Source organism: Cynocephalus volans, chromosome 6 (assembly GCF_027409185.1).
Source record: "Cynocephalus volans isolate mCynVol1 chromosome 6, mCynVol1.pri, whole genome shotgun sequence".
NCBI lineage: Eukaryota > Metazoa > Chordata > Mammalia > Dermoptera > Cynocephalidae > Cynocephalus > Cynocephalus volans.
In genome coordinates, this window is record NC_084465.1 from 99,870,906 (window position 1) to 99,884,943 (window position 14,038).

General features: G+C 50.7%; 1 protein-coding gene across 3 annotated transcripts in view; it reads right to left on the reverse strand.

The window, feature by feature from the left end:
- The window catches only part of PPL (periplakin), a 46,974-nt gene that overhangs the window by 20,116 nt on the left and 12,820 nt on the right, over positions 1 to 14,038 (reverse strand). For all 3 annotated transcript variants that reach the window (XM_063100529.1, XM_063100528.1, XM_063100530.1), the window contains exon 2: positions 3,802 to 3,901. In XM_063100529.1, the coding sequence (XP_062956599.1) occupies positions 3,802 to 3,901 (100 nt within the window). The remainder of the gene's footprint in view (positions 1 to 3,801; positions 3,902 to 14,038) is intronic.

Below are 14,038 nucleotides of genomic sequence, written 5' to 3' on the forward strand. Positions count from 1 at the left end.
CTCATAATTCACTTTGTCAACATTCATGAAGCCTGGCCCTGTGTCGGTAGCGTGTGAGCCCCTGGGGATGAATCCTCAAGGGACCCCAAGTCCAGCAGGGGAGGTGATGACATGTCACGAGTGGACCGAGGTCAGGATGGCACTAACGCTGGGGCACCCAGAGGCTGCCAGTTGCCTCCACTGGTTGGGTCTCAGCATCCCCACCTCTGCAATGGGAACAAAAAAAACACCTGCTCCAGAAGAGTCAAAGTAGACTGAGGATTATGACTTAGCAAAAAAACCCCGGTGGAACTACTGGCCCATGCTCCATCGAGGACCAGCCCTGAAAACATCAGGCAAGGTGAAAGAAGCCAGATACGAGACCACGTGGCGTGTGGTCCATCTATGTGAACCCTCCCGAATAGGCGAATCCAGAAACACAGAAAGTAGATGAGTGGTTGCCTGGGGTTGAGCAGGAAACAACATAAACAGTAAATGGACATAAGGGACCTTGCTGGGGGATGAAAATGTTCTGGAACTGATTCATGGAACTGCTGTGCCACTTGCTAAAGTCACTCACTGTCATTGAATTGCACACTTAAGACGGGAGCATTTTAGGGTAGGTAAAATATGCTTCAATAAAGTTGTTATAAAAGGATGAAATGGCAAAAGAGAAGAAATGAACAGAGGTGATGTGGTTCCTGGTACAGAGTAAAGACTGAGCTTCCTCTTGCAGGAAGAAAAGGGGTCCAGACCGGCCACTTCCGGGAGGGCTGGGGCAGGTGGAGCTGGGCTCCCCAAGAGGCTGGGAGGTGCCACTGGACCCACCCCTGGGTAGGCCCAGCCTGTTAATTACAGCAAAACATCCTGCTTCTTAGCTTGGGTGGAATTTTATCTGCTCCATCATCACCAGCAGATCTGAAACTCTCCTGAGCAGTTTCATTGTTAAAGATTAATTTTGCAAAAGGGGGAAGTCAATTAATCATTGACTAATTCAAGCAAGTGCTGGGTGGGATGCAAGCCCTCTCATAGCACGCTGGCTTGAGATGGAAAGAAGGACAAGCCATACCGTGTAGGCATCGGAGAGTTCTAAGTCAGACAACATTGATGGATGAGGAGAGAGGTCAGCATGGGCGATATTGACTGGGAAGATCACCAGGGAGCTTTCTGGCAAACGTTCTCTACCTGGCCCTGGGTAGTGGTTACGTGGTTACCTAATGATGCAAAAATTGATCAAAGTGAACTCTTAAAATGTGGATGTTTCTGTATGCTGTACGTAAGCTATACCTCAATAGAAAGGTTTGTAAAAAAAATCACCAGGACTGACTGATCTAATGAATGACACACACACCTGCTAATGGACAGGTAAGCGAAAAAGCAAACAGCAGGTGTTACTGGGAGGATCTGGTGGTGGGGATGGATGCTCACTGTACCATCTTTCCAACTTTTCTGCATGTTTCAACATTTAGATAGACACAAGAAGTCACTCATGGTATGAATCCGTTTACGTGAAATATCCAGAATAAGTAGATCCACAGGGACAGAGCACAGATTCGTGGTTGCTGGGGGCTGGAGGGAGGAAGGAAGGATTGGGGAGTGATGGTTAATGGGTGAAAGTTTCCCTTTGGGGTGATGGAAATGTCCTGGAACTAGATAGAGGTGCTAGTGGTACAACATTGTGAAAATACTAAATGCCACTGAATTGTGCACTTTAAATGGCTAATTTTACGTTACATAAATCTCACTCCAATAGAAAGCAAATGGAAAATTCAGGAGAACTTTTGGGTAATAAAATTAATAAATAATGATGCCTTCTGCAAAAACAAAAACAAAAACAAAAAAAAAGAAAGAAAGAAAAAAAGAAAAAGATTGTCCAGTCCACGTAGTCTTCAAAACATAGCTTTTTTCAAGTTTGTTCAGTTGAAGTTAAAAAAACAGTTCAAAATTACTTCCCAAATGCATCCTGGTTATTTGAGTCATTACTCCAGTCAAGTAAAAAGAGAACGGTAGACCCCGTTCACACGCATGCACAGGCACTCACATGCACGTGAAGAGGTTAAGCATAGACACCAAAGGGTTAATAGCTGGTGGATACCACTGGAATTCTAGGTGATTTGTATTTACTCCGTTATACTTGTTTATCTGTCCTGAAATGTCTGTAATGAGCACATACATCTTATTTTTGTTATGAGAAAAAAAGAGACACACCCCAAGAAGCTGTTTTTCATTTAGGAAAGAAAAAAACACCACCGCAGGGGCCATGAGACTGGAGAAAAAGGAAAAAATCACGAAAGAGCTAAGTGTGAGGTTGTGGCTGGAGGGGACAGGTTGGCTAGGGGCAGGTCGCAGAGCCAGGGAGGAACAGGAGTGGAGGACCCCAGGCAGGAGGAAGGGGCAGGCCACTCCTGAGGTCCCCCAGCTTGTGGCAGGGGACAGAGTTCCCACTTGCCTTCCCCTCATTCTCCCCACACCCCCGTCTTCTACCCCCAGCTGTGCCAACCCCAGTTCACCCCCCCCACCCCAGGTCCCCTCAGGTCTCTGGACTGCCTGTGAAAGGGTTGGGGGGGGGAGCGGGGTGGACATCTAGGCTGTCAGAGGCCACCAGGGAGGGAGGGGCAGCCACAGCTGGGCCTGGGGACAGCAGTGGGGCTGGCAGACATTAACCTCCCTTCACCCTCAGCCCCCCACCCCTCTGGACCTGCCTCCTTGTAGCCCCCTGGGTAGAGGTGCCAGCTGAAGTACAGACTGCCAATTTGAATTTCACGTAAAAGTATATCCCAAAGAGTACTTGGGATATACTGATACTAAAAATGTACTTGTGTTCCAAAATTCAAATTCAACTGGACATCCTGTATTTTATTTGCTAAATCTGGCAAGTCCATCTCCAGGTTGCTTCTGGGACCAACTCTGTCACTGACTAGGCACTTTGGCTCTTTCTGGACCTCAGTTTCTCCAGCTACTAAATGGGCATAAACAGCCTCCCCGGGCTGGGGCAAGCAGAGGGTTCAAAGAGGAGATGATGGTTTCAGCAGCTCACATGTCCAGCATGATATAGAGCCTTCATGCCGTTCAATCTTCAGGAGAAACTACAGGCTCAGGGCAGTTGTAATCCCCATGTTACACAAGGGGAAACTGAGGGACAGAGAGGGCAAATTCGCCCATCTATTTTCTCTCTCTTCTCTGGAAAAGCAGGAGGATGGCATCATCCTGAGTGCTGGCAGCTGTCGTAGGAGTAATAAGAAGGAGGATACTGATGACAATATTGAGCCCTGCACAATACCAGCATAATCTCATTGAAGCTTCACGACAACTGGGCCAGATGGGGATGACCGCTCTTATCCTTTTAGAGGGAATCACGTGCAGGGGGAGGTAAGGTCACACAGTGAGTGGCAAAGCTGGGATCCCACCCTAGGGCCAGGCTCCTGAGACTGTGGGTCTCCTCCAGACAGGGCCCAGGAAGTGGCAGGAACTTAGTCCCAGGGGTACTGGTATTAACAACAATGACAACGAGGTTCCTCTTCCTGTCGTAGAGCAGGGCTTCCTGAGCTTGCACTACTGACATTTGGGCCTGGATCGTTCTTTGCAGTGGGGCCTGTGCTGTGTGTTCTAGGATGTTTAGCAACATCTCTGGTTGTCACCCACTAGACACCAGAACACCCTTCCTCCCAAATTTTACCAACCAAAAATGTCTCCCGACATGTCCATGTGTTCCCTAGGGCGCAGAATCACCCTCGGGTGAGAACCACTGGTTCAGACAAGACCCTGGTGCTGAGAGGGGCTGGCAGCACAGGGACCCTTGGGGGTGGCAGTAGGGACACTCACACTCTGCATCTTGGCCTCAGTGTCCACGATGTTCTTCTCCACCTGGTCAGCATTCTTCTGCAGCTGCTCGATCAGCTCCGAGAGCTCCTTGTTGGAGATGCTGCAGGCAGAAGTGAGGGGGACTGGATCCAGTGGTCCCCTCCATCACCCTGTCCTCCCAGGCTGCCCCTGGCCCCAGCCTTCAGGGGAGTATGACTATCTCCAAGGGTGACAGACACAAGGCAGCACCTGGATGAGGGGTGTCAGTCCCCCAAATTTGGTCATTCACTCTAATCCTTCTATTTTGCTATGTTGGCAAAGCACAACAAATTTTTTATATTTTTTAAAATTAAAAGGGCCAGCCCGTGGCTCACTCGGGAGAGTGTGGTGCTGATAACACCAAGTCCGAATTTTTTTTAAAAGATCACCGGTAAGGGGATCTTAACCCTTAACTTGGTGTTGTCAGCACCACGCTCAGCCAGTGAGCCAACTGGCCATCCCTATATAGGATCCAAACCCATGGCCTTGGTGTTATCAGCACCGCACTCTCCCGAGTGAGCCATGGGCCGGCCCTCCTTTTCATACTTTTTAAATTGAGATAGAATTTACATTCCATAAATTTCACCCATTCAAAGGATGTACTCACTGGTTCTTAGTGTATTCACAGAATTGTGCAACCATCACCACTATTGAATCATAGAACATTTGTATCACCCCAAAACCCCACACCCATTAGCTGTCACTCCCCAGTCCCCCACCCCCCAGCCCCAGGCAACCCCTAATCTACTTTCTGTCTCTATGGATTTGCCTGTTCTGGACATTTCATACAAACAGAATCACACATTATGTAGCCTTTCATGACTGGCTTCTTTCACTCAGCATCATGTTTCCCAGGTTCACGCATGTTGTGGCGTGTGTCAGTGCCTCACTCCTTTGTACAGATGAATAATATTCCATCGTAAATGCAGACCACATTTTGCTTACCTGTTTATTAGCTGGAGGACATTTGAGTTGTTTCCACCTTTGAGCCATTTCAAATCACTCTGCTATGAGCATTTGTGAACAAGTTTTTGCCCGACCACCCTTATTTCTTTCTTTTCTTTTTTTTACTTGAAATGCTTTATTCTTAATTACCTGGTATTTTTCTTTCGATCTACTTATTCTTCATAGTTCAATAAATGTAATTAAAAAGGTAACTTGCTCTCCCACTTGCAAACAGAAACCCAGAAGACCTCACTTTCCTAAACTATAGATGGAAGTAACTGCCAAAATAAATCCCATAGAAATAAACAGCTTTAGGTTCAAGCTGGGCACCTGGTTGCTTGCTCATGCCTTGAGTCTGAGAACTGTCAGTGCTGTGTTGGCATCAGGCTGAGACTTTCTCCTGGATGTTCTCTGCAAGTCTGAGAGAGACGTGTGTGCAAGTTTTCAAAATCAAAACAGAGTCACTTGTGTTCAAAAACAAACAAAAAACCCTGACAAATAGAGCCGGGGGAAAGGTCATGAGGTGGGGAGATCTCTTGCACGAATGCTTGAGAACAAGAACTATCACAAAGGACCCTGCAAAGCCTCAACCTTGCTGAGGCCACTGCAACTTAATGATGAATATGCTAATTATCCCGATTTGATCACCATGTACTGTACACAAATACTGTTAGTATACTCTGTACCCCACAAATATGTATTATCAATTATGTTTCAATTAATAAAAATACTTCTGCAAGGACATCTGCCCAGCAACTGTCTGTCCAACCTCAGATTGGCATCACCTGTGTTATTGATCCTTGTAGGCAAGGATAATTATCCCCAAACAATTATGTAGTCCTCCATCATTTTTCCTTTAAAACCCTTTGTCTTTATCTCCCTCAATATGTGCATAGTTTATTTACTATAGCACCTGCTTTCCTAGTGCAATGTCCTATTCCTGAATAAACATCCTTTTCTTTTAGAGAGCTCCTATCTGTTTGTTACTTAGGTTGACACCTGAGATCAGAACAGCTCTCTCCCCCTGGTGTTTCTATGTTCACCCACTTGTCCCAATCACGTCACAGACTACTCTGAGAAGCACGATGTGGTAGTTGAGACCTTGGCTCTGGAATCAGCTGTGGGTTCAGTCTTGGCTCTAATCAGCCACTTACTGGCTGTGTGATTTGTCCAAGTTGTTCTGCCTCTCTGTGCCTGTTTCCCCACCAGATGGAATCGAACAACAGCACCTTTCCTGGTGGAAAGTCATTATGAATGGGAGCGAGGTTACACCAGCAAAGGGTTGTACACGGAGCTGGGCACACAGTTAAGTCTCAACCTAGTTGTCAAGGAGACTTACAGATCATCATCCAGCTCTGCCTTTGTTGTTGCTGTTTTCTTTAAACAAAGGATGAAACAAGAGACCAGAGAGGGAAAACAACTTGGCCGATGTTACCCAGCCAGCCAATGATGGTCAAGATTAGCCCCTAGTCCCCCAAGCTCCATTAAAGACCCTTTAGCCCAACTTTGCCATGGGACCTGAGCAGCTAAATATCCAGAAGTTTTGTTCCACCTGCACTCATTGAGCACCTGCTGTGTGCCAGGCCCAGCACCAGACACAGACACAGCCTCATCCTCTGAGAGTTTGTCCCATAAACCAGGAGGAAATCAGCATTTATAGAAACAGAGTCATGAGGCTGAAGCAGGCATCAGGGCTGGGGATGCCCAGAGGAGCCTCCTGACCAGTTGGGCAGGGACGGGGGTGGTCAGTGAAGGCTTCCTGGAGGAGGTGGTGGTGGCTGAGCTCTGAAGGATGAGGGGAGTTTGGAGTTCCTGGGTGGAAGGCTCCAATGAGGAGAGGCCTCGAGAGAGGAAGGTCCTGGGAGTGACCCTCAGGGCAGAGGGTACTGCCAGCACTTCAGAGTAATAGTCCCCAAATCAAGGTCTGAGACCCACCTACTGCAGAATGAAAAATTCAGATTCCTGGGCATAGACCCAGACCCTCTGAATCCTGCTCTCCAGAGCTGAGCCCAGGAAGCTGTATTATCATTGTTGTTTTTGTAGGTTCCCCAGGTGACACTGACACCCACCAGAGTCTGAGGATCGGCATTGTAACACTTCTGATGGGCGGAACACGGGGGAATTGGGGACAGAAATGGCAGCAGCAAACAGAAGCTGTGAGTTCGTCCCTCCATGTCCCAAACCTTGCCTGAGGGTCTGCTCCATGCCAGGCCTGGACACCCAGGAGCTGTGGGACTCTTGTGGAACAACACCTAGGCTGCATCTTCTGCAAAGTCAACCGGGGGCAGCCTTTCCCAAAGTGGGGTCCCAGGAACTCTGCTCTTGCAAATTACTCCCATCAAGGCAGTTAGGAAAACTCCACCCCTAGATAAGTTCATGAGCCAGGGCCAGCAAAGGCTCTGACAAGTTCTGCAGTGGAGAAGCTAGTGCTTGGTTGGATGGCCGGGAAGGCTCAGAAGTGGGGAATTTGGGTGGAGAATCTAGATAAAGAGGGATGAGCTCAGCTTCCAGAGAAGCCGGATCCCTACATTCCCACCCCTGGCTGGGACCCTCAGCCCCACCCAGCCACAGACCATCATCCTGGCCTGCTGTACCCAGTGGCAGGGAGTCTCAATGCAAATATGTAACCTTTGACTATACAGACCGCCATCAGGACCTGCAGTGTGGGTTAGGTGGGGGCTTGCTTTCCTCTTGGGCCCACCCAGCCCCACCTCAGGGTGTGGAATCAGCTCCCAAACCAGCCCTTTCACCAGCTGGGGCAGGTGTGAGGGAAGCCACCTTCAGGACCCTGCCCTGGCCAGGCCTATCGTTCCAGCAAATCCCAGCAGGGGATACAGAGCTCCAGGGACCTTGGGCTCCTGGTGGGACAATGTGGGTGTCAGTAGGAGCTGGCAGACACACAGGCCTGGGTTCCAAGTCCTGTTGGGCCATTTACTTCTTGGACGATCTCAGGCAGGCGCCTGACCCCTGCAGAACCTCAGTTTCTCCATCTGTAGACTCAGGATAACCACAAGGGGTCCCGGTCATTTGACACATGCCATGCGCTTTGGTGGACATCAGACACATTCGCAGGCACCACTTCAATATCATCCTCGGCCTGAGTCCCTGGAAAGGTTTTTGTGTCCCTTTACAGATGAGGAAACCAAGGCTCAGAGATGTCAAGGTACTCACCCAAGGTCACACAGCTCAGGAACAGGGAGCCTTCTCCCCTCCAGCAGTCTTGCTCCAGAGGTCACATGATCAACCACTGGGTTAACAGCTACTCATAGGGATGCTAAGAAAATCACATGAGCCATCATAAGCAACAACTATCACCCTAATAGCACGAGTGTATATTTACTTTCTATGTGCCAGGCTCCCAACTCATTTCTGACAATCTTCATTACAACCCTATGAGATAGGTGTTAGCACAGTGGGTAATCATATTATTACCCCTACTTTATAGATGCAGAAACCGAGGACCAGAGAGGTTAAGTAACTTTCCCAAAGTCACACAGTAAATAGATGGCAGAGCCGGGACTCTAATCTAGGCAGGCCCTGGGGTCTAGGCCCTTCACTCCATCAACAGTCTTCCAGGGCTCCCAGCAAACAGTAGGTACTTAACAGATTAATTTAAAATGCCATGTACCCCAAACCACTATTGGATGTCACTTTTCACCCACTGCAATGGCTATAATAAAAAAACCAGACAATAATTGTTGGCAAGGATGTAGAGAAACTGGAACTCTCATGCATTGCTGGTGAGAATGTACAGTGGTAAGCCTCTGTGGAAAACAGTCCAGCAGGTCCCTGAAAAGCTAAACATGGAGTTACCATAGGACCCAGCAATTCTATTTCTGGGTATATACCCAAGAGAAATGAAACCACACATCCACATGGAAACTTTTACACAAATGTTCAGAGCAGCATTATTCACAATGGCCAAAAAGGAGAAACCACTCAAATGTTCATTAACCAATTAACAGATAAACAAAATGCAGTCTAGCCACACAATGGAATATTATTCAGCCAAAAAAGGAATGAGGCACTGGCACACGCTACAACACAGATGAACCTGGAAAACCTTATGCTGAGTGAAAACAGCCAGACACAAAAGGTCACATTTTATTCTGTTTATAAGAAATGTCCAGAACAGGCAAATCGATAGAGGCAGAAAGTAGATGAATGGTTGCCAGAAGCTCGATGGGAGCGGGAATGAGGGTAATGAAAATATTCCAGAATTGATCGCAGTGATGATTGCACAACTCTGTGACTGTACTAGAAACCACTGAACCGGACACTTTACGTGAGTGAATTGCATGGTATGTGAATTACATCGCAATAACGCTGTTATCCCCCAAAATGGCAAGTGCCATTCATAATGGATAGGGGTTTGTTACTTCTTCCTTCATTGGAGTCAAGTCCTGCCATTTATCCCGTTTTCCACAGAGGCTGGGCTACCTCCAGATAATTCCCAGCTGCCTGGAAGATGCTGGTTAACACCCACAGAGGGCTGTTTGCCCAGCCCAGTGCTAAGCAAGTCATGTATCCATTAGCTCATTAATCCTACCACCCTCTAAAGTAAGTGGCTTGGCTCTGCCCATTTCAAAGATGAAGAAACTAAGGCACAAAGCCATTCGATAATTTGTGCACGGTCCCACTGCCAGAAAGCAGAGCAGAGCTGGGATTCAAATCCAGACCTCCTGACACTCCCTGGTGGTCTAGTGGTTAGGATTCGGCACTCTCTCTCTGAAATCCAGACCTCTGGAGGCATGGCCTCAGCACTTTTGCCCGTTGGGTTTAGGGTCCCAAATGAGAGGCCCCAAAGGGCCCTGCATTTCCCCCACCATCCAGCTGGCTATGGAGCTGACCATGTGACCACGTGACCACGTGTGTGCCTGTGAGAGCTGGAGCTGATGATGTGTGTGCCTGTGAGAGCCACAGGGCCCCATGCCAGGAGCTCAGGAATGCGGGGCGGGACAGGAACCGCAGGGAGGGAGCCCCATCCAGGAGTGGTGGGAACTGGCTGGGTTGGTCCAGCTTTCACCTCACGAATGAGCCACGCTGGGGCAGCCAGACGTGGCAACAGGGGCTGTCCCGCTGATGGAGGCTGAGATACGGCCCTTTCCCATCATCCTCTCTGAGTCCTGTCCCACCCACAGCGACAGCAAGCACCTGGCTGAGCCGGGAAAACCAAGACATCCCCAGCCACCCACCCTAGAAAAGGGAAGGGACCTGAGTACCAGGCAGAGAGGACGTGCCCTGCCCTCCCTCTCCTTATTCAGAAGGGAGCACAGACTCCTGTGAGGACAGTGGCCATCGAATGCCCTTGGTGCCTCCTAAGCCCTCCCCACCTGCCCATTACCCAGGTGAGCAAACCGAGGCCCAGGAGGGAGTGAAGGCACACGCCCAAGGTCACTTGGGGGGCGGCCATGTAGGAGAAACACTTCAGTGTCTGGAGCCAGACAGGCTTCAACTCCTGACTGCACCACCCAGCAGCGTGACCTTAGAGGAGCTCCTTTATATTTCTGAGCCTCAGTTTCACCAGCTGTAAAATGGGAGCAATAAATCCTACCCTAGTTAAGTAAAAGTGTGTGGTGAGGTGGGTGGGGAAACACCTGAATTAAGTTTCCAAGACAACTCTGAGGTTCAAGGACTGAGCTGGAGGTTTGGAGCAGTGCTGGGGACCCCAAGGCAGATTCGGGATCATGACGCTCACGAGTGGGGTATCGCTGGCCATGTCACCAGCGCCTGGAACTGCCTGGCACACAGGAGGTGCTCAACAAATATTTGTCAGAGGAAGGCTTGAGAACTGCCTTGCACATTGTAGGGGCTCCCTCCGTAAACAACGACCATTCATTCATACAACATGTAGTCTCTGAGCATGGGCCCCCCCAGGTGGGTGTCACCTCTAACAACGAAACCCAGCCCTCCCATGGCTCCTACACTATGCGTGGGTTCTGTCTGTGGACCCCTTTCTCTCCTGGGGGCCCCCGCTTGCCTGTGGCGCTTGGTTCTGGGAAATAGGTTCCTTCTGAAAAAACAGTAGCTTCACCGTGGGGGAGAGATCAAGGTTAACATCACCAGGAGTAAGATGTCTCAACATCGAGGAATTCTTGGTACGGTGCACAAGGAAGACACAGGGTCACTTCTATGGAATCCTTCCCAGTACTGCACCCTCCATCCTGGCACTAGAAGCCAGCAGACAAACTCCAACTGAGGGGCACTCTACAACACACCTGACCAGGCCATTTCAGAAGTGTCAGGGTCACAAATGACAAGGAAAAACTAAGGAACAGTGACAGACTGGAGGAGACTTAGGAGACAAGAGAAGTAAGTGCAACCTGGGATCCTGGAGGGGACCTGGGAACAGAGAAAGGACACTAGGAGGAGACAGGAGAAATTAGGAAAAAGTTTATAGTTTAAAAAAAGAAGTTCCAGGGCCGGCCCGTGGCTCACTCGGGAGAGTGTGGTGCTGAGAACATCAAGGCCATGGGTTCGGATCCTATATAGGGATGGCCTGTTCGCTCACTGGCTGAGTGTGGTGCTGACAACACCAAGCCAAGGGTTGAGATCCCCTTACCAGTCATCTTCAAAAAAAAAAAGAAAAAAAGTTCCAGGGCCAACGTATGGCTCACTTGGGAGAGTGTGGTGCTGATAACACCAAGGCCATGGGTTTGGATCCCTATATAGGAATGGCCAGTTAGCTCACTTGGGAGAGCGTGGTGCTGACAACACCAAGTCAAGGGTTAAGATCCCTTTACTAGTCATCTTTTAAAAAAAAAAAAAGAAAGTTCCTTTTAGACTTCCAGGTTTTCTGGCCAACCTGAGAGGAGCTGGTGCCTCTCTGTGACAGGCAGGGAGGTGGTGCTGAGGCCCCTGCTCTGGCCTAAGAGCCTCCCCCGCCCATGGGGCAGGGCCTGGATGGGGACCCAGGACTTGGCTGGCCTCACAAACAGACCCTCAGCCCAGGCCAGGCTGTGGGTCAGGGGCCGTCTGCAGGTGGGTTTTGCAGCCCAGTGAGGGACTTTCTTCTCCCCAGCTGGAGAAGGTGAAGCCTGGTGAGGGCCCAGCTCTGGTCCAGAGGAGCGGCAAGGAAGCCCGTGTTCTTGGCCTGGTCTGCATGTGATGCCTGGTGTTAAGGAGGACAGGGCCCCGGCCACGTGGGGGGCTGCCTGGCGCCTTCTCAGAGCTCCAGGGACCAGACAAGGGTGTCCTGGGCTGAGCCTGCAGGCTCAAGCCCGGAGCAGGCATTTCTTTGTGTCCCAGGATATCCTCAGAGTGGAGGAACTGCTGGGGAGAGGGGCTGGGACCCTCAATGGCACTGGGTTCCCCTGCTCTGTCACGGGGAGTTAGAGCCTCAGTAACCACAGCCCGGCCTGCTTGGGAGGTAGTAGCTCACGGCCAGCCTCAGAGACACCAGCTGCACAGTGGGGAGCTGGGATTTGAACCCAGTGCTCTGAAGCGTCCAGGTATGGCCCAGGACAACCCATGGTCCAGACAGAGGCCTAGCAGGGATGCTAATCAGGGGAGCCAGGGACAGGGGTGGCACTGGCTCACCCACACGCCATTGACGCTCTACGTGGGCAGAGAACACAGGTGTCTTAGGGGACCTTTGCTCCCCACCCTGCTGGTCGTCTCTTCTTGCTTTAATTTTGGGCAGGTGCCTCCTGTGCTTCTCTGCAGCTGGAGAGTAGGATAACCCAGTGGTTAAGCACCCAAAGTCAGATGGCTTAGGCTTGAATCCTGGCTGTTACTAAGCTACAAATCACCTAGCCTCTCTGAACCTCAGTTTCCTCATCCGTAAAATAGGAGTCATTGCAGTATGCATGACACAATAGGTCTGGGGTCGTGGGTGACAGCAGATAGGAAGTCCTGCCTCAGGAGGGGGCCAGGCTCTCTGCCTCCACCTGGGTTCCCCATCCAGGATTTGGGCTCCTTTTAAGGAGCTGATAAAAGCCAGCAATAGCTGACAACAGGGAGCTAAAAAATGACCCCAGGCCGCCCATGCCATTCACTGATCCAGGCACAAGCCAAGACTTGCTCTGGTTCCGCCTTGTGGGTATGGCCTTGCTTAGGTGTGGGGAATTCACAAGTAACCTCAATATTTGGAAATGTCTCCTGCAACACCTGCAAGGAGCGGCTGGTGCGCATGTGCAGGTAATGAGGCCGTTGGAGGGGACGTGGGATCCCAGGCCTGGCTGGAGACAAATGCACAGCCTGCTTCAGCCGTCTTGGGTTTGGGCTACCAACCCGGATCAGTAGGTTTGAAGATCTGAAGGGCACAGGGTGTTTCCACAGCTCTGGGAACTCTCCTCTGTCTGTAGGAGGGAAACCGCAGAGCGGAGGGTGGGGAGGACTCACCTACCAGGTTGTTCCAGCAGAAGCCCGAGACCCATCCCAGGTGCCTGCCCCCCCCCCCCCGCTTTCACCTGGGAACAGACCCACTGTGCATCCTCCTCCACCTGCCCCTATGGCCTCCACCTTAGTCATGGTCACCACCTGTCACCTGGACCAATGCAACAGCCACCCACTCTCTATTCTAAGAGCATTTGGGAGCATGGGTAGGTTTTAGGATGGCATGATCTGGTTGTGTCACAGAAAGATCTGAGAGTTGGGGAGACCCGCTTCCCAGCCTCCTGCCCTGTCCCCCTCCCCCCAGGAAGACCCAGGCCCCCCAAGGACACCCTGAATGGCCAACCCTCCAGCCAGTAGTGACCCATGTGGGGTCGCTGCAAGAGCCACCACGCTGCCTTCAGCTGTCCCCATCCAAGTCACGCTGCACCAAGTGGTCCATTCTCCTCTCTACCCTGCCTGCAGGGGGTGGGGGAACACGGAGGGGGGAAACTGAGGCTGCCTGACTCAGGGCAGATAACTAGACTGTGTTGTCACTCCAACCTGGGTGCAGGCTTGAGTAGGTTCCTTAGCCTCCCTGTGCCTCAGTTTCCTTGTCAGTGAGATGGGGATAAGGATCGATCGCTCTGCAGAGGGTTAAGAAGATTCAAGGGGATGAGCTCAAGAGAGCTGTTTTTTAATCCTCCTCTTTGTTGCTAGGTGCAGGGGCTCTTCCAGGGCAGGGGTCTTTGTCTATAATTCGCTGTCGTGTCCACAGTGCCCAGCACAGAGCTCGTCCCACCAGCAGTGGGTGAGTGGCCACCAACCACGTGGGGCAGCAGTGGAGTCACCTCACCCACGTCAACCTTAACTTGCTCCTCCATGAATGGGGTCATTGTGCCTGCTTGCTGGGTACCAACCAGACACATTCGGTCAGTGGGAAACGTCCCCAAGGGAGGTT